Genomic DNA, 21,080 nt, shown 5'->3' on the forward strand with positions numbered 1-21,080 from the left:
TTTTGGGTGCCCACCACTTTAAGGACGGAGAGCAGGTAGCCAGCAGGAGTGTGGGTCAGCCCTGATGAGGCGGCCATTTTAGATCCTAGGGCCCACAGGGCTGAGGCAGCAGTCTGCTGCTGGCAGCCAAAAGAACAACACCCAGCTGAGCTGTTGCTTCAGAACATCCTTGGGGGTAAGGGCAGGAGCTATGGGGGATGGCAGGAGGGTCCTGGGAAAACTGCACCCTACTGGGGAAGGATGGCTTGGTGGAGCTACCCTGTGGCGGGGAGCTCCCCAGAAATGCCAGGCCAGTTGCCTCCCCAGTGAAAGGTGGGGAGGGGACCCCAGCCCCCACATCCTGGTGGGTCACCCAGACTTAGGGACAGGCACATGGGGGCCAGGCATATCTTTGGACACCTGAGCCCCACAGGGTGTAAGACCTCAGAGGCCCAGGGAAGGGCAGTAGTGTGGCCTGGAGAGAGGGCAGGAGAGTGGCCCCAGAGTGGGGCAGTAATGTATGGAGGCCTGCACAGAGTAGGGGCATTGTTATGACCTGAAGGACTGTGCATAAGCAAGGTGTAGAGTAGGACTGAAGGCCATGGTCTGAAGGGCTGCACCAGGGAAGTGGTACTGAGTAGGGCTGAAGGGGCCAGAAGGGCAGCACGGGCCAACCCCATGAGTATATGATGTGGAAAGTTGCCTGGTGAGGGGATAGGGGCAGAGTCAGTTCAGTGTTAGGCACAAGGCTAATGCCACGTAGAGTAGGGGAGTGTGAGCAATCCGAAGGGCTGTGCGTGCAGTGCCAGCATGAGTAGTTAAGCCTGACGGCCCAAGCAGGTAGCTCAAGGGATCATGACAGATTGAGTGGCCCAGTGAGAGGGAGCATGCAAGTGGCCCAATGAGGGGCAGTGGAAGAGGCCCCAGTGAGAGGGGGGGCAGTATGAATGTGGCCCTGAAAGGGGCAGTGTGTGAGAGGCCCAGCTGTGGATTGAGTTTGCCCTGGCCTTAATCTGGAGCTGTAATAATAATCTGGATGCCATCTGTGAAACATGGGACATGGTAAGGGCAGGTTGGAGCTGTGTATAGCACCCCTTGGCATTGGGGCATTAAAAGTGGGCAGCCTCACACATTTTACACCAGTTTAAGGTACAGCAAGTTGTGGCAGGTGAGACTGGGCAGACTGCCCTACTTTAGGTGGGCAGGCCGATGTGAGACCTGGCCCAAGATGGCCCTAGCATTCTCCATCTTTACTCCCCATTAGTCCATTTTTCCTTCTCATCTCTTTCTCATTTCTCTCTCATTTTCTTGTGATGTGTTGGCTTCTTTCTCTTAAAGGAAATGAGTCCCCTTGAACAGTGAAAAACATGAAACTGTGTGATCATTCTCTACCCTTCTCATAGCTTTAGTCCAGGTTTGAGTAAATAGTTGTAAATTCTTCTGTGGCATATTGTAAGGACAGGAGGCTGTATTGTACATAGACTGAAATCACTGGAAGATGGTTGTACATACAAATGTGGGTCTGATGCCAGGAAAACTTCTGGTCCACCTCTGAACCTGCACCATGTATAGCCAGGTGTTATCCATTCTCTCATGTAGCTACGTAAAAGATCCCTGTTTGTCCCCCTTGTTTGTTAAAATCATTCAGTAGTTTTCATTCCTAATATTTTGTCCTCACAGCTTTTGAATGCTGTAAACCAGGGGTTCCCAACATGTATGTGCCCAAGGGCACACTCAGATTTAAAAGAAAAAGCAGCAGGCACCAATATGAATATTAAAGTTTAGTATTTAGAATCCTGGATTTGTGCATTAGGGATGTGCGAAGCGGGCCTTATTTGATTCAGATTCGGCCTGAATTGGGGACAATGATTCGATTAGTTGATTCAGATCACTGTCCCTGATTCGATTCAGTCGAATCCAAATCTGAAGATTTGATGCTGATTCAGAGAATCACTGATTCGGCCACAGATACAGCTTTAAAAGTTTTTTCTATGTACCTCGAGGTACCAGCACAGCTCGTGAATGCTGTGATGCTGGGGCGCATGAAGCGTCCCACAGAAGCACAGGGGGTCCTCCATGTGCTTGGTGACAAACCGAGAAGTGGACCAGAAGTACTTCCAGTCCATTTCTGGGTCCACCAGGAAGCATGCTGGGGCCCCCCCGTGCTCCTGTGGGACACTCCATGCACCCCAGCATCGCAGCATTCAGAAGCGTGCTGGTACCCCAGAAGTACTTCTGGTCCACTTCCAGGCCCACCGGGGAGTGTGCTGGGGGGCCCCCTGCACCCTCCCAGCTCAGCGATCAGCCACGGGGTGACCCCAGGTGCTCCCCCAGACCCAAAAAGCACCAGTTGCCAAGCCAGGGAGGGCATGGGGGTGCCCCCCAGCGCGCTCCCAGGCAGACCCAGAAGTGGACCGGAAGTGCTTCTAATCCATTTCTGGGTCTGCTGCTGAGTGCACTAGGAAGCCCCCCGCGCTCCTGTGGGACGCTCCATGTACCCCAGCATCACAGTGATCACGAGCCACCTGCTACCTAGAGGTATGTAGAAAAAACATTTAAAGCCGTCTCTATGTCCGAATCACCGAAGCTTTCTGAATCTCTCCAAATCGATTTGGAGGGCTCCAATTTCATTTGGAGAGATTAACGGGTCCTCTGATTTGATTCGGATTTGGAGATTTGATGACTGAATCGGGCTGAATCTCCTCCGAATCAAATCAGAGACCAAAGTTTGCGCAGCCGTTATGCGCATGCACATAGTTTTGTTTGGGGAGGAAGTAGCAAGCGCACTCTGTCACTGCATCAGTCAGACTGACTCAGGCTCATTGTGGCAGCCGTTGCATACAGCCTGGGCAAAAAATTTTGAAATGTTGCTGATTTCAATCAGCAGTGACAGCTTTTTTTGTTGGAATAATGATTTTTACTGATCGTGAAAATGCGCACGGGCACCTGAACAAACCTCGGGGGATGCTATGGTGCCCATGGGCACCTTGTTGGGAACCGCTGCTGTAAACAATGTAATGTGAATATAGTTTATGATTATTACCATGAGGTAGGTGCTTGCCAGAGGTAAGGTAACTCGGGTGATGATGCTGTGCACGCAGGGTTGTAAAAGACTGGATTAAACAAGCACATCTGAATAGTATAAGCTCTTGCTTGAGACAACTTGTGTTGGTTAGACCACTAGGATAAGAGGGAAATGGTGGCAACAAAGATTTCTCTCCTGGATCTCAGGAGTTTGGAATTCACCTCCCCCTCATGCTTGAAATGCCTCAAGTTTGATAGTTTCTATGGCATAATACCAGCCTCATCCTTTCTTTCCTTTATATAAAAAGGCAGGCATTGGGTATGTCTTGTGTTATCAGTGGGTTGAAACTCAAGCAAGGTCTCAATGGGTGGTTGATTTAATTCTTGTGAGGTTTTTCTGTGGGTGTTTTGATTTGATCGGGGGTACCTGGTGGGCCTGCCAGTGATCCCCTGAGGGCACCAAGAATACCTTTTTCCTATAGATTGCAAGTCTCTAAATGAAGAAGCATCTGGAAGGCTCAAAAGGAAACATTTCTGAGTCGGATACTACATTGTTCCCAAAGACCACACCGGGTCTTTTCACTGTTGCGTTATGACCTACTCAGCTGTTAGAATTTAATTAGTAGTAATATATTTTTGTCAAAGTAATTAAAGCTTTGCCTTGATTAAAAATGGAATTGTTTAATTAAAAAGAATAGGTTTGGCTAACCTTAGCTTTCTGCCTGAGTAAGACATCCTGTATCAGCTAATTTCCTATATCTTTCCCCTTCAGGCTTGAAGGTTCGAGAGGTGTTCATCAATGTGACAAGGCAGCAAGTGGAGGATTTTCACGGGCCAGAAGATTATTGGTGTCAGTGCGTCGCATGGAGTCATCTAGGGACCTCAAAGAGCAGGAAGGCATCAGTCCGCATAGCCTGTAAGTGGAAGAAATGTTTGTTACTTAACTTTCGGAAGATGTTGAAATAAGCTCTTCTGTCAGGGTTAAAAGTAACTGCATACTAGGAAGGCATGTTGTCATAGCTAGGACTTCCTATGAGATACTGCAAGATCGTTAGGGAAAACATACCATACTTGTTCCAATGCTGCCTTGTCGGAGCTCCGTTATATTTTAATGTGGATTGATGATTTTCTTTGAAGTACACTCAGCAAGTCTCTTTCTCTCAGATTCCGCTTGGATTGCATACACGCAGGTGTCACAACAATGCAGTGCAATAAAAAAAGGTTAATGCAAATTGAAAGCCTACTGGAACATGCCCTCTTGCTCTGCTGATGACAAGGGTCTAAAGACATCTGCAGAACCATTTAACAAAGTATATCTGCTGCATTTTACTGAAAATACGCAAGCGTACATTAGAGGCTTTTGTCCTACTCCTGTCAATGAGCTTTTAAATATTGATGCACGTTATTGTTTATAAGTACTGATGTGGGGGAAGCAAGATGAGAACAGGAAAAAGGGGTGGGTTTTTTTAATTACACAATCAGCATGGAAAGGGCAGGGAAAAACATAACAAAATGCAATAAAAATGTCACTTTGGGAACCAAGACCAAGATTTGGGCTTTAACATGTCATAGGTTTTAGATTGTCCCTTAAAAGCAAGTAGCTGGTGATGTAAAAGCCCCCTTTTGGAATACTTTTACAATCTTTGCAATCACCTATGCCTGATGCAGAGTGTGGTGTATGCCTGTGCCTGAAAGCTTGCAAATAGTATAATATATTATTGACATACATGACAGTGAGATGATTTGTTTCTGCAAATATCTAGTTGGTCTAATAAAAGATATCACCTCTGGCATGAGTTTTGATCCCTTTTGAAATCACGCATAAGAGCCAGCAACCAGTCAGAGCTAACTGAGAGGGAGCTTGAGAGGGAGTGCTTTGCTGAGAAAGCCATCTCTGTGTACCCAGGGCACTGATCTGGTGGGCTGGTGCTAGCTCTCTTTGGCATCTCTGTTCTGTACCTTGTTTGAGGTGCTGCCAGTCGGAGTGCTGCAGTGTGGTATTGCAGGCTATTGAAGCCACAGGCGTCGACTGAGCTGCAAGCCTGCTGGCCTCTTCCCACAGCTGAGCCCAACTAGGGGAGATGACTGCCTCAGGCTAGAGCCGTGTTTCTCAACCTATGGGTCATGACCCGAAAGTGGGTTGCAAGAATATGTGAAAGGGTCACAAGCTTTAAATTTTTAAAATGTATCAAGTTTCCAGGCTGGTCTGGAGGCAAAAGGAATCGGGACTTGAGGCTAGATTTTTGCAAAAGAAATGCTTTGATTGCAAGCTTTTGGGAACACCCTTCTCCAGGCATAGAAGAGAAGAGTGTAAAAGTTGTCCTGAGTAGAAATGAAAACTCATTGCTCATAGGAGAGTTGAAGGTGTAGTCAAATCTCTTGTTTGGAACGGTTTATTTTACATGCAGATTAGGCTCAGAGGAAAGTTGGAACAGTCTGTTGACCTCAAAGTTGTTTAGTGGTAAGCAGGATGTATTCATATTGCCTTGTGGTTATGCTGTTTCATATTTCACAGAGGAGTAAAAAGAAGGAATGCTCTTCTGGGCAGGCATTTCTTATGTGGTGAGGTGTCTCTGAGCTCTCTGATGACCTGTGATAACACTAATTACTTCGGACAAAGGCAGGAGCAGGGTCTCAGGCTTCAGGTGGTCAAACTTGCTTCCTTCGTGTAAAATTTATGAAGATTCCATTTTTAAAAATCGGCTAAAATTCGATACCTTCCATGTGTCAGGTATCCAGGTTCAAAAATGGATCCACACACTTTCAAAAAGGATTCTCCTGTAAAGGAGAAAAATGTGGGAAACTGTGGCTATTTCCATGCAGGCTGGCAGAGGTCCAGCCTGCCAGGGGCTGCTTGGGGACACCCATGCCCCACACACCGAGGGGCTGGGGGTCAGGAGTGTTGGGGCACTAGGTCAGGAGTGGCCACTGATGTTTGCAAACGGGTCCTGGTACAAACAAGGTTGAGAAGCACTGGGCTAGAGGAGCCTAAAAAGAAGGAATGCTCTGGGGAGAAAGGAGTGCTCCTCGGGGTGTGCTGGAAGCTCTTGTGGAGCATAAAGGCCTGCTTGATTCTTCCCACAGCTGATTCCACTTAGGGGTCTGGGCTGCCTCGGGCTGCTTAAGTCTAATTGCTGCTGGGAGCCAGCTGGGGGACCAGCTTGGGGCAGAGCTGGGCGTGATGGTGGCTGTGGATGTGGGGTTGCTTTTGTTTGCGGGGTCCATATACTTTCCTGCTGGAATCGTTTTGGCCCCACTGGACAGGACAGGCATCAATGCTACCGCTGTGAAGTGGATAATGAGTTGGCTGAAAGGGAGACTACAAGAGATTATGCTCACTGGTTACTTTCTGCCAGGAAACATGAAGAAGCATAGGTGATGTTTGTGCCTTCCTTTGGGAGAGAGGACGTGTTCTTCATCTTAGGATCTTCTGAGAATACATTAACCAGCTACGTTTGATGCCTTAAGGCTGTAGCAGGGTTGCCGAGTGTCTGGAAGGAAGCTGGGCAGCCAGAGTTTGGTAGAAGGGCAGAGCAGAGTAGTGCCATTGACTGGGTGGGACAGCAGCACCCTGCTGGAAGCCTTCTCTCCTCCTCCAGCCTTGTCCTCTTGCTGCTCTTCATAGATGTCGGGGATCTCATGAGGTCATCATTGCTGCATTCAGTCCTGTCATATTGCAGGGTTGCAGGTAGGCTTCTTTGGGGGTCCATGCTGGGACTCGGGGAGTGGGGCGGTGGGGTTAAGGTTGGAGGGTGGGCTGCGTGAGGCTGCAGGGTGCAGTCGGGCATCAAGGTGTTGGGGCAGCGTGGAGGAAAACCATTACTGCAGCCAAGCAGTATTGCCCACCCCAAAATTATTTTCTTCACTAGAAACATTTTACTTTATAAGGCAGATGCTTCTTCAGCCTGACAAAGGGTACTTGTGCCTAAAAGCTTGCAAAAAATTTTTTTTTCCAGCTATTTGAGTTGGTCTAATAACAGATATCGGATTGACCCTAAGAACTTTGTCTACTTTACAACCAAGCATTTTGACCTTTTTACTGTACTTGGTGATAAATACCCAAATTTGAATCCAGCCCTCCTAACTTGTGGCCTGGCATTCTCACCGGAAACATTTGGTGCTAGCTGTAGTCAAGGGTGGGAATTGTGACTGGGGTGTGCCAGTGCTCCTGCTGGGACTAAAATCCAGATGTTCCTGGCTAGAGGGTCATGTCTCTCTGCTCAGGGTCAGACTAATTGCCATATTTGGGGTCAGGAAGGAATTTTACCCCATAAGATTGCAGAGGGTAGTGTAGTTCCTGGGTAGTTTAGTTGTCTTCCTGGGATCTCTTGAGCATATTTTAACAACTTTTCCTGCAACAGGTTGTTGGCTGCCATTGTCCCCCAGTTTTACTTGTGATGGATTAGGGTGTTATGTCTTGTGGTGATGTCAAGGTTGACTATGTAGTTTTGCTAGGAGGTTAGAAAATAGGTGTGTATAAGGATGGTTTGGATAGGGAGAATCCTGCTTCAGGCAGAGGGTTGGACTAGATGGCTCTTAGAGGTCCCTTCCAACCCCACTTTTCTATGATTTTGTGGTGTCAGGGTAGGGCCTGGCAAAGAGTTGTATTGAAATTATGTAAACTATATATCAGTAAAAATGTGTATCAGTCAAAGACTTTATTACTAACAAGTTGCAGATGGTCAGTAAAAACCAACCCTGGGCTCTGGTAATAAATGAGTTCCCTTGTCTCTCCTGCTTTTATCTATGGCATGTTGTAAGATGTTCTTTGTGGTTCTGGTAGGGACCCTTATGACTATGTGTGAGGATCTGAATTGGTGATTTCAGTTTGATTTGTGGATTCCTTGGGGGGAAAAAACAAAAGATTGCCTGCAAATGTAGGGAGACTGGACATGATGTCACAGGAAGCCTCTTCCAATCTTTTTGTTGCCAGCACAGGTCAGTATAAGAGTAAGCATATTTATCCTAGCCATATGCTGTTAACTGTAACTGCTGTTAAGCCAGGTCAGGCGGTTTGAACCTTTCACTGAAATTTATTCTACAGAGATTTAGGAGTAACTTAATCTTCCTTCATGTCGCAAGGGGAGGCTATTCCTTATGTTGCTCTATGTTTTGCTCCTAGCTTATATAATGAGGCAATAGCTCTCAAGGTCAGGCCATGTACTGTACATAAAATAATAATAATAAAATGCCTAGCTCAGCACATGTTTCCTGTGTTGGAGGACATTACAAAAAGGATCAACAGCTCTTATATTGTAATAAAACCAGTAGCAACTCTCTTCTTGAGCAACTATACTGCAAAATACTGCTCTTGGGATGCAATTAACACCATGGTTGTGAATCCTGCTAACTTGCCAATGAAGCTGAGTGCTGCATGTTAAACATGCATTGCAAATGTTTGAGCTCTTCAGACATTTTGCTCCTGTTTTTCACAAAAAAAAGTGAATAACTCCAACATTTTTCCTGAAAAATTTGTCTTTTCTTAATTTGCTTTTAAAAATCTGTATAGTTGGGCATTGCTGTTGTTTGCAAAGATATTCTGTATGCCTGTTGTTTGCCTAACATGGGTCTGAAAGGAACTCCAATGAGAAAAGAAGCCAAGTGCATCAGAGGTGCAGTTCTTGGAAGCTCACAAATAGGGGCAAATTCATCCCTAGTGTGTTGCAGATACAGCTACAAGGACTGACAAGTGTTAATTATTCAGTGACTGCTATTGTACTATACTTTGTGCATGAATTGTGCTAAATGCATCCAAGTGGTTACTTTTGGACTGGGGGTAAGGTCATCTCTTCTGGCACAGAAGAAGCATAACTCTAGAAAAGGTTGTTTCACTCCTGTATTTTTAATATACTTGAGAGAAGGGGTTGTACTTTTTCCCAGACAGGGAAACTATTTCGGTCCAAACGCATCCCTGCTTCTCGCATCAGAAATGGTGTACTGCAGTGTTATCGCTCACCATCAGCAGATCATTATGTCAAGGAAGGAGAAGCTGGAAAATGCAATAAACACAACATGGCAGGAAGGGGGACACATCAATAGGAAAGAACCCAAATATGACTGTTATAATACAGAGTTTTATGAGACAGTGGAGATACACTAAGCTTCATCCAATTTTTACCTTGCAATTAGATCTACTGTGTTGTTCTTGTGGAAGAGGATTCTGCGCGATGCTTTGCAGCAGTGGTGCTAGCAGAGGCTTCAGGAAATTACTTCTCCTTACTCTCTTGTGATCCCAGTATTTTGTTTCCTTTTAAATCACTAGCTCTAGTTATTATATTTGGTGAAATATGCTGCAGAGTAGAAAAAAGTAAACAAATATTGCTCGGCTTCATTTAGTATTTACTGCATGGCAATTTTCACAGGAAGCAGTGGCAAAAATATGGAGGGTTGAGTGGAGGCTTTTTTATAAGTAGTTAAAGAAGGGAGGAGTGGGAACAAGAGCCGTTTGGTTCTGTTCCCAGCTCAATCGTTGACTCTGACAAATTACCAGCTCCTTCCTGTATTTCAGCCTACCCATCTGTAAAATGGGCACGGTATTTCTCTTACTCAGAGGAGCACATAATGATCTCTTTTATCCAATGACCATAAACCCTATACAAAATTAAGCAAGCATCATGAACTCGGAGGATACATCAAAATTTGCCTTAGCTGCACATTTCTTTTTCAGGCCAGATGAAGATTATTTTGGAACTGCTTCTACAATTATGTTGCTTTGACAGGACCAATTTAAATAAAACAGTTGGGTTAGCTAATAGGACAGCTTACCAGCCCCTTGATTTTATAAATGCCTGTGATTTTTTTGTTGGCCGATGAGTTTGAATGTGTAAATTCAATTTTTATTTCACTGCATTAACTGTCATAACACTGAATGAGCTGATAATTCCCCTATATTGCTGAGCTGCAGAAGACTATTATTCTGAATTGAATTTTTATTGACTTTTCTCTGGGCTATGATTTTCCACCCTCCAAACATGGCAGCGGGAAGAGAGAGCAAGAGATGAATGGAAGCAGGTCAATCCATCTAGCTGCGTCTCCTTTTAAATACCACACCTGTCATGGCAGAGAGTCTGATCACCTGCACACCATTCGCGTATCTGGCATGGGTAACTTCAAATGTTGGGCTAACCTAGCAGGTGCTCTACACTGTTTTTTCCTATCCCCCCATTTCTACGTTCTCTAATGTACAGACAAAAGTAAAGCTTTACACTTGAGAATGGTACTGTTGAAATGGCTGTTTGCTATGATGAATTTGGACTAGTGCTTTTACAGGTGTGTAACAGGGGAGAGTAGCACTTCCAGAAACTAGAGCATCAAAGGTGGTAGGACTCATTTTAGTTTTAGCGTAGTTCAGACAGGCGACATGAATAGCCTGCCAGCAGGATTGTATAACACTCTCCCTGTGCTTTCAGGTACTCACTGGGCATGTCTACACAAAATGTTTGCTGTGGACTTGCCTAATTAGCTCTGCAGTAAACATCTTGGGCCACATCCCCATGAGCAGGACCATGTGTTTTCCAGTGCCTCAAAGGCATTTGAGGTGCCAGAAAATGCACATGGCAAAGTTAGATTCCAGGAAACTCCCTTCCCTGCTCCCACCCCCCCCAAAAAAATAAAACCAAATCTTACACACACACACACACACACACCATGGAGCACATGGCAGCAGCCTGTGGTGCCTGAAACTGGAGTCTGGCCAGCCAGAGTTGCACTTTGACTGGTGGCCAGGCTCTGTGTGCCCACATTGCTGTTTCTGTAGCCCTGGGAGGCCCCCAGGAGCCCAGGTAAGGCTGCTGGGACCAGCCCAGATGCTCCCCTACCCCACTCAGGGCAATTTGCTGTGCACCAGAGCATATGTGCAGTGGTACAACTATGTTGTTGCTAGTTGCTAGAAAATGCACGTGTGCTCATAGGCACATGTCCTCAGTGTCCACATGTGCAGTGCTATTAGGACAGAGTAAACTAATTAACTCCACTGGAGATTAGTACTTGTAAACACAACTACTGTCCTACAATGGAGTTTTTACTCTTCTGCAACACCCGTGTAGACACTGGGGCTGGCTGGGGCACAGTTTGGGGGTTGTCTGCTGGGTAGCCCCATACTGAAATACCCTCGTGACCCAGCCAGCCCCTCTGTAGCCCATTGAGCTGGGTGCGAGCAGCCCTGGGCTGGCAGACTGACCCCCGGGACCTCCTGCCAGCGAGGGCTGCTCTAGCCTGGCGCAACCTGCTGCGCTCCCAGATGCATGTGCAAACACGGTGCCCAGGAGCAATAAACTCTGGCATGAATTGCACTGTAGTTTATTCAGCTGCATTCATTGCAGGTGTAGATATGCCCACTGTTATGGACCATTGTCAGCCCATCTCTGACGAACTGCTGAGTTGCTTAATCTGGAGCATGGCTTTTTGATTGGAGTGTAGGGAAATATCCCCTCGGATATTTACAGATGAGAATTCAGAGTTTCATAGTTTCTAGGGTTGGAAGGGACCTGAGCAAATCATCGAGTCCGACCCCCTGCCCTGGCAGGAAAGAGCACTGGGGTCAGACGACCCCAGCAAGATGTTCATCTAGCCTCCTCTTAAACACCCCCAGGGTAGGAGCCAGCACCACTTCTCTTGGAAGCTGGTTCCAGACCCTAGCTGCCCTGACCGTGAAGTAGCACCTCCTGATATCTAACCTAAACCTACCCTCTGCCAGCTTGTGACCGTTAATCCTGTTCACTCCTGGCAGTGCTCGGGGGAACAGTGGCTCCCCCAATGCCTGCTGATCCCCCCTGACTAGTTTGTAACAGGCCACAAGATCCCCCCTCAGCCTTCTCTTCTGGAGGCTGAACAGGTTCAGGTCCCTGAGCCTCTCCTCGTAGGGCCTGCTCTGCTGCCCCCTGACCATGCGAGTGGCCTCCTCTGGACCCTCTCCATGCTGTCGACATCCCTCCTGAAGTGCGGCGCCCAGAACTAGACGCAGTACTCCAGCTGTGGCCTGACCAGTGCCGCATAGAGGGGGAGGATCACCTCCCTGGACCTGCTCGAGATGCATCTGTGGATGCATGACAAGGTATGGTTGGCCTTCCTGACCGTGTCCCCACACTGCCGGCCCGTGTTCATCTTGGAGTCAATGATGACCCCCAGATCCTTTTCCGCCTCCATGCTGACAAGAGGGGAGTTCCCCAGCTTGTAGGTATGGTGCCGGTTGTTCCTCCCGAGGTGCATCACCTTGCACTTGTCTGTGTTGAAACCCATCTTATTCTCATCTGCCCACCCTTGTAACCTGTCTAGGTCTGATTGTAGCCTGTTGCATCCTTCCAGTGTGCCCACGTCCCCCCACATCTTAGTGTCATCAGTAAATTTGAACAGGGGGCTTTTTACCCCCTCGTCCAAATCACTGATGAAGATGTTGAACAGTGTGTGCCCGAGGACCGAGCCTGCGGGACCCCACTGCCCACGTCCTTCCAGGTTGAGAAGGACTCATCCACCACCACCCTCTGGATGCGGCCCTCCAGCCAGTTGGCGACCCATCTGACTGTGTGGGTGTCTACACCACAGCCCCCCAGTTTCTTAATGAGAACAGGGTGAGAGACAGTGTTAAAAGCCTTCCGGAAGTCCAGGAAGACAATGTCCACTGCTACCCCTGCATCTAATGATCTGGTGATCTGATTGTAAAAGGCCACCAGGTTGGTCTGACAGGACCTGCCACTGATGAACCCGTGTTGGTTGCCCCTAAGCATGCAGTCCCCTGCTGGCCCCTCCTGGATGTGTGCCAGCATAATTTTCTCGAACAGCTTGCGTAGGATCGAGGTAAGACTAACTGGCCTATAGTTTCCTGGGTCCTCCTTCCTGCCTTTTTTGAAGATGGGGACCATGTTGGCCCTCTTCCAGTCCTCCGGCACCACACCAGAGCACCACGAGTGCTCGTAAAGCCCTGCCAGGGGACTTGCAATGACCTCGGCCAGTTCCTTTAGGACTCTAGGGTGGAGATCGTCTGGACCGGCTGACTTGAATATGTCCAACCCCTCCAGAAGCTCCCTAACTAAATCTTCGCTAACCCGTGGCCCAGGTGTGCCTCCCCCGGGGCCTGAATGTGAAGTTCTAATTCGTGATAGCAGACAAAACCCTACTATTTTATTCCAGGACTGGCTTATAGCACGTGTTATTATACTGGCTTTTGTGGCCTCCTTCTGCACTTGGAGCCTGCAGTCTGAATCATAAGTTTTAAGCACTACAGCAATTTATACTTCCATGCAATCACAGGTAACTATTGCTTTATGGTAGCCTGGCAGTCAGAGAACCAAAAGGTGTATGTTGCTCCCCCTTCCTCCACCAATAAAAGTCCTTGTGGATACAATGTATTCTAAATATTAATGACAAACTCTTTAAATAGGGCACTGGATAAAGGAGTGGTTACCTCCATGAAAGCAACTGACTTTGACAGGGAATCATAAGAAGGATCATACTGATGTTATTTGCATCTTTCTCCAGCAAGTAACCGGCTTGCTGAAATGTTTTAATGTATTTACAAAATGTATAAAAGTGTAACTGAGTCAGGGCCTCCTCTATTTAAGGGGATGTATTTCATGAAGTTGTAAGCACTGGAGCAAATTAAATCTATAGATCCACAATGTGCAATTTGAGACATTCTGTTTGAAGAAAATGACTTTGTCTAAGGGAAGTATCCTCACTCAAAGCACATGTTGTAAATGAGCAGCTTTCTGTTTGGTCTTCCTTGTGCTCACAGGGCAGCAAGGCATGTCTTATGGGTACATCTAGTCATTGGCATTTGGGAATCACCATGGGAAAAGGATACCTTCCCACAGCTGAAGTCAGTGGGAGAGCCTCTTCTGGGAGGGTGCTCCAGTCGAATTAAGCAGATTACTGTCCTTTGTAGCATAGGGAAGAAGGACTGGAGGAAATTCACTGTCCATCTGAAAATCTTGTGGGAGAAGAAATGAAAGGGTGCTGTCCCAAGACGGTGGAAAGGATAATCTAGCCAAATGGAGTAGTCTGTTCAGAATACCAGAGGTGGATGTATAATGCGGGAGGTGTGTGCAGAAACTTGAGATTTCTAACCACCTCCCTGTGCTTTGTTTCTAATTGTGCATTTATTGTCGAGTGTCCGTGGGATCTTTGGGTGCTGAATATTTTATAAGTAAATACGTTGTGCGTTAGCTAGTCCAGTCTAACGTGAAGATAGCTAATGATGGAAAAGGAGTTTTAATAAATCATACTGCCACAAAATGCAGAGCACCTTCAATTAATATATTTAAAAATATATTTTAAAATGTTAATGGTCACTAGGGACACTAAGTTCTGCTATAGCTTTACTAATTAGCATATCTGGTTATTATTCTCCAATTTTTGAAAGCTCAAAGAAGCCTGAGAGATGGGATTCATGGTTCAGAGTGATGAGGCCCTGAGTTGCGATCCTGTTTTGCCTGTATGGCTTTTGATTTGGCAAGTCATTTCTTAGTCTCAGATTCCACACCCATGGGCAAGGTAAAGTACAAACTCCCACTGATGAAGAATTAATTAGCAAACACTTCTTTTCCCCAGTGCTTTGAAGATATAGTCAAGGCAAGAAAATTACTAAGCATTATAATTACTGACTTCTGCGGCATACTTTTGCAACAAACACCACATGAGGAATGGCGTTTGGAAAGCCTCATGTTCCAGCATTTAAGCTTTATTGCTAATTCAAATGAACTGCATTAGGAGGATAATAACAACATCAACATTTTTTGCAGATTTACGGAAAAACTTTGAGCAAGACCCACAGGGGAAGGAGGTTCCTATTGAAGGGATGATTGTCCTGCATTGTCGGCCACCAGAGGGAGTGCCTGCTGCTGAGGTAGGATTTTATTTCTTACATCACAGGCATGACTTAATCCATTTTGAACTGGATAGAAATATAAGTGAAATGTGGAGAGATTGACCAGTGTCCGTTCCAGGTGCTCTTGAAAATCTAGTGCCTGTTACAGTAATCTGCTCCAGGGCCACTTGAAATATTTATGGTAAGTTATTTAACAAAGAACAGAGTATTTTGTTGCAAAATTTTACTTTGCTGATTCCCCCCCACCTTTTTAATACATAATGAACTAAATATTTTTCATGTTATAACCATGAATACTTGTGTGTGTGTGTGTAGCATCCCCCCTCCCCCATATTTATATTCCTAGAGATTCCTGTTCTTGCTGAATCATTAAAAAAAGAAAATTAAAGTTTTAGGCAATACTGATGAAGATGATAAAAAGTCCCCTGCAATTTTTTCACCTCTTCATTATCAGCAAAGTTTTACCTAGAGAGGAGAGCAAGGGGGAAACTAGGTTAACAACATCTATAGAACTGGCCTTTTCACCTGGGAGAATCCTAAGTGGATCTGCTCTTTATTACCAAACGCAGAGAATATACCAGCCTCCATCCGAAATGGTGACTGGTGAATGTAAAGAACTGCTGGAATAATAATGGCAATGCTCTGCACTTTTAGCTCTTTCTGGGCACTGCAAAACTCATGGAGCGCAAGGGAAAAGGTTCTCCGCAGAGCCAAAATTAGGTACTGGGAAATCCTGGTGTCTAAAAAAATAAGGTGTAAAAATAAACGGGATGGCACACATGGCTGCAGTATGCACCACCCAAAACCAGAGCGTGGCCAACCAGAGCTATGCTCCGGCTGCCGGCCAGGCTCTGCATGCCTGAATGGATCACTGCCATTGCAGCCCTGGGAGGACCCCAGGTAAGGCTGCTGGGACCAACTCAGATGCTGGCCCCGGTCTCCCCTACTCCACTGGGGGCAATTTGCCATAAGCCACAGCATGTGTGCAGGGAAGTTCCCCAGGAATAAGTAGCAGCAGCACAACTATGTGCTGTTGCTATTTGTCCCTGAGGAAATGCACGTGCGTGCGCATGTGAGCGTGCCTTCTATGTTTAAACTGCTATGCAAACAGTGACTTATTAACGAGTTGCATCCAGCAATGTAACCGCCAAGTAAAACTTTTTGTCTGTGCTGTACCTTTCTTTTGAAGACTGTACATTTTCACCTATTCTAGACATGGTGTATGTTCGATTGTTTGGTTTTTGTCTCAATATTATTTTATGATTTCACCATCAGAGTGAAATGGCAGGTTATTTCTGAGGTTCCTGGAGTTTTTTATTTTTCCCCGCAAGATGAAATCTGTAATTATTTAACTGGAAAACTGCTGATGAGAACATTTTTCTTCTCTCCTTCACCTAACCACCTGCTTCCAAACTAGTAATTAGTAATGGCATGCATATCATCAGGTAAAATAGCACCCTATAAGCATACTTTCTTTCTCTTAATTGCAGTCTATTTTGTTTTATAATGTGCCACTGGTTAGAAGAAAAAATTCACATCAGGTACAGAAGGGGAAAAGTGGTTCTATCACAATACATCATAAATATCAGTTCTGCTGCTGCTCCTGCATTGATGAATTGTCAGTTTACACTATAAGGTACCTGCTTATTAAATGGACATAAAGTAGGAAAAAATAAACTGGAGCGAAGAAAAAAGTGTTTTCTTACTTGCACAGAATGCATGCTGTGAGCATGACATCAAAAACACTAGAAGAGATGAGAAATGAAGCAAATTGGAATACAAGTTAAGTGTCTCTTGCAGATCAGGTAAAAATGTATAAAGGGTGAGGCAAAGAGGAGCGTGTATCTACACACCTAGCGTTCATCCATCCATCAAGAGAATTTCTGCTACTGTATCTTCTTTGGTGGGGCATCCTTTTCCCCAGACCTCAGTTGTACTAGAGAAAATGGTATGGTGTTGCAGAGAACTGCCAAACGTGTTGAAATAGGAATTCTGTCCATGATTTGTCAGGCAAAATGGGCTTTCTGTGATGCACTGTACAGTAGTAGTAATAACGTGTATAAAATAAAATCCCAGGACATTAGGGTGTCAAGCTTCGGACACAAGTATTTATAAAACAATAGAAATTAGAGGTCAGGGTAGCCAATGCACTCCTAAATTGCATAAGCTTGTCGTTTTTATTTGGAGTAAATAAGACTGGTTCTAATCCAAGATCTAAACATGTATCACATATATGCCTTTAAATATATATTTTTATTGCATGGGAACAAAGGACATTAGTGCTTTTCAGGGAAGATACAGCGCATTCTTTTATTATATATTACTGACAGAATCTGCAAGCAGTGTGTTTGTCCCCATACATCACTTCCCAAAGGAACTTGTTATTTAACATTAATTTCTAAAATACTTTGGTACCTGAGTGAGCAAAAAAAATATATATAAGTAAAAAAAAAACATACAAATTTCAGGCGTTTTCTTTGAAATCAAAAGAAACAAATTATTACCCACTGTTTAACTAAATATGCGCCAGCCTAGCCAGCATGATTTGCTGAATTGAACAATTATAGAAATTTGGCTATTTTCCAGTTTTCAAATAGTTAAATAGTCAAAAAACATTTTCACTGTTGGAACTCAGTGATTTACGAGAGAGGGATTAAGAAATTATGATGATTCTGAGCCAACATGTTTTGGGTTTTACTGAGGATTTGAGAGTGAATAAGGCTTCTCCATTTGAAAATGCATACCCTAACCTGAGCAGTATAGTAATGGTTGGTAATTAATTATTCATTTTTATGTAACTGCTAGCTTATAAAACAGAATAAGCTAAATTCATCCTTGGTGTAAAGTCAGTAGATTTGCCCGTTGTGTCATCTCTAGTTATTGTTAAAGCATTAAGGGAATCTTGCATGAAATTATACATTAATGTGTTTGTTTCTGACTTAATTCAGAAATGTTAGTATGTACCATGTTTAATTAGAATTGCATGATCCTGTGTTAGACTTAAGGGCATTCTTGGGGGAAAAAAGGACAAAAAGACATACCTTGTAAATCAGGGCCCAGCAGCATGAGACTAGTAAAATAAGGCTTTGGATGTTGGGAGGAGTGCACCTTTTCTCAGTGTAAAATAGAGAAAAGGAAGCACGGCTACTCTAGGGACAGTTGTTAGTGCTGTGGTGAACCATAGCAAAAGGAGTTAATGGTAAAAGTCCCACTTTTCAGACTCTCTATTTTGTAGACTAGGATTTAATACTGCTGGAATTTATCACTGTTGTAAATGTATTTACTGATAAGGCATGTAGACTTGGGTGTGGGTATAATTTTTCTTAAATCCAAATAGAAAAATGTGAGTTAGGCAGCTTAGTGACTATGATGACGTGAAGTGCATGGCAGTGCCAAGGATTAACAATCATGAGATTACATTAAAATCATGGTATTTTCAAATGTAATAGAATTTAGATTCCTTAATTTTTGCCTTTTCCGCCTTTTTGAAATGTTAAAGATCACATTTTCATGCTTTATCCCCACAGTCATGAGGATTTAGAAATGTTACTATTTTAATGAAAGCTGAGACACCCAAGAAGTGACATGATGCTAGAAGCAAGGCATTGGAGAAAAACATGAAGGCTGTTTACAGACATCAAATGCCCCCCCAGAAAACTTGGTGCTTTACTTTAAACTCCGCACACCCTGGCATGGAGCCCAGTGCTTGCCCAGAAGAGGCATTGCGTTAGTTGGACCCGGCTCACTCGACATCTGTATAGATCATGTACAGCGGGGCTTTTATGGTGCTCTTGTCTAATAGCTGATTGAATCAGATTTAGTTAAAAGCACCAACAAGCTTTGCTCAAACTTCTGATCTATACAGATGCCGGTTCAAACTAACACGCTGTCTCTTCCGGTAAAGCGTATTCTTCTTTTCCACACCTGTCGGTGCCCAAAACATTTTCCTATACAGGATAAAATTACAAGAGTTGGCGACATTGCTATAATTTCAGAGGTCAGATAGAGCCAATCCACAATTAATACTGCATTTTATACTGCTATTTTTATTTACCGTTAATTTTTCCAAGAGGTTCTAACTAAGGATAACTTGATACTTATTGTTTTGGAGACCAAACCAATTTCAGAAAAATCCATTATTTCCAACCATGCTGCTTTACATTCAACAATTAAACGGAATATCTATTTTTCATAAAAGTTAGGATTTATGCCCAATGAAAAGCTGACATTTAAATGGTTTTCCACAGATTAAAATTGTAGAGTTCTCAATAAACCCTGATTTACTGATGTTGGTAGTAAAATTGTTATTGCTGCTAATAAAGCCTGTAAATCTTAACAGGTCATATTTGCTTTGGATAATAACATTTCACATAAAGGCTCAGTATGTAGGGCTAATTCTATTCACATCAAGGTAAACAGCCTACTCAAAATAATTCAGTGCCTTTGGAAACTAGGTACCAAATTCAAATAAATGACAGATTAGGGCCTGTGGCAACAGCATTTGAGGCTGTAAACACATCTGTTCTCACAAGTTAAGGAGGGCCAGCCCTGTTCATTGCTTCGATGGAAGACTTCTAAGCACAGCTTGAAGCTTTCTGACTGATTTTGGAGATTGGATACATTTGTACTTCATTCATCAGTGAAGAATCTGCTTGTTTCTTATTTCAGCATGGAGAGCTTTGCCCAATTTCTGAGACTGTGTTATTTTCCAGCTAATGCAGGATGGTGTCTTAGTACTATTTCTAAAGTTAGGACCAATAATTCCCAGGCACCAGAGTTTTCCCTGGTCTCCATGTAGTACTCCTACATTAATGATGAGGGGCTCATACAGCAGACTGGGGCAGCACAGGACTAGACAGTGTGCAGACACATGAGAAACAGGTAGTCCAGGCCCCAAAGAGCTTGCAAACTATGGGATAGGACTCCAGAGATGGATATAATTCAGAGTAGCAGGGCACATAGACCCCTCTCCTTAATGGTCCTTAGGCACTGAAGAGGGTACCTATACACATGACAGAGCTCTGCTCTGATGCATGGTAAATAGTACACATCGGAGCACAGACTTGATTAATCGGGTTCGCTGGATTGTGCTCATGAGCATGCTTCAGCACCCTCTGTATCGCATGTATTCAATGTCCCCACATTGCAAAATGACAGTGGGAGTGCTTTAACGAAAGCTAGTTGAACGAGCTTTAGTTAAAGCACCCCACCACCCTTTTGAAGCACAGGCGCTGAATACATGTGATGTTGTGGGTGCTTTAATTAGAGCTGCTCTCATTAAAGCCCCCCCATCCCAGAGCATGTGTATAGATGCCCTAAAGCACTCTGCCAGCTGGTTGAATTTTCAGCCCTGGGGTTGGCATCCAGGCTCCCCCTAAAATGCATGGCTGGGAGTTGCCTAAGGAAAGGATTTTGAGAAGCTGGCCAGCTGTGTGAGGAGACACTTAAGCTAGCCGGGAATGAACTGCAGGGAAAAGGGCTTTATGTGTGCTTATATAGTGAACTTTGGGTCTGTCTAACAAGCACCTCTGTCCACTCGAGATCCTCAGTTGCACACCCCTTTGAGACAGAAGCATAAGCCAGGTCAGCCACTTAGCCAGTGCCATTGCAGTGGAAAAAGTATCAGTCTTTTCTGATCATACTTGCACTTTGTTTCCTTGTCTCTGACAGAGGCAGGGCAAATAATAAAATTCAGAAAGCAACAATGTAGGCAGAGCTTGCCAGCTGTATCATTGCTTTTTGTGTTGTGTTTGGTTTGCTTTTGAAATGCAACATGGCAGAGCAGAGGTTTAAGGAGGAACTGGAGAATTCTTAGATTGCTTTTTAACTGTTCCCTGTTGAAAGCTATTTTGCATTTTGGGCAGTTTTTTTCTCCCCTGGTGCACCAATGCATTCTTGTCCCCTCATGTCTCATTTGAATTCCACCCTCCAAATATTTGTAGACTCTTTTGTCTCCCTTTCGCCTTCTCTTAGCCAAGCTAAACATTTAATAAGTCTTAATTAAAAGAGCTAAATATGGCTGTGAACCTGCAAAAAGCTCATTGTTTTGCAAAGGAAACCCTGTGTCTCTTGGTAGGTGAGAGCAAAAAAGCAATACATTGGTTCTTCCTAGTTTTGCTGTTTGTTTGGTTGGTTTTTTTTAAATCCTATCTATCTGGGATCTGTATTCTCAGTTGACCTCTAAGAAATGCATTTTTATCTGGGAAAGAGATACAGAAGTCCCATGGAAAGTTTTGTAACCCATAAAGAAGGCCTA

At 44.5% G+C, this 21,080-nt stretch overlaps 1 protein-coding gene across 1 annotated transcript in view; it reads left to right on the plus strand.

The window, feature by feature from the left end:
* UNC5D (unc-5 netrin receptor D) overlaps positions 1-21,080 on the plus strand; it is a 187,356-nt gene that overhangs the window by 20,714 nt on the left and 145,562 nt on the right. The window contains exons 3-4 of the mRNA XM_090053908.1: positions 3,776-3,919; positions 14,739-14,842. Of these exons, the coding sequence (XP_089910034.1) occupies positions 3,776-3,919; positions 14,739-14,842 (248 nt within the window). The remainder of the gene's footprint in view (positions 1-3,775; positions 3,920-14,738; positions 14,843-21,080) is intronic.

This window comes from Crocodylus siamensis, chromosome 6 (genome assembly GCF_052110815.1).
Source record: "Crocodylus siamensis isolate JL-2025a chromosome 6, ASM5211081v1, whole genome shotgun sequence".
Taxonomy (NCBI): Eukaryota; Metazoa; Chordata; order Crocodylia; family Crocodylidae; genus Crocodylus; species Crocodylus siamensis.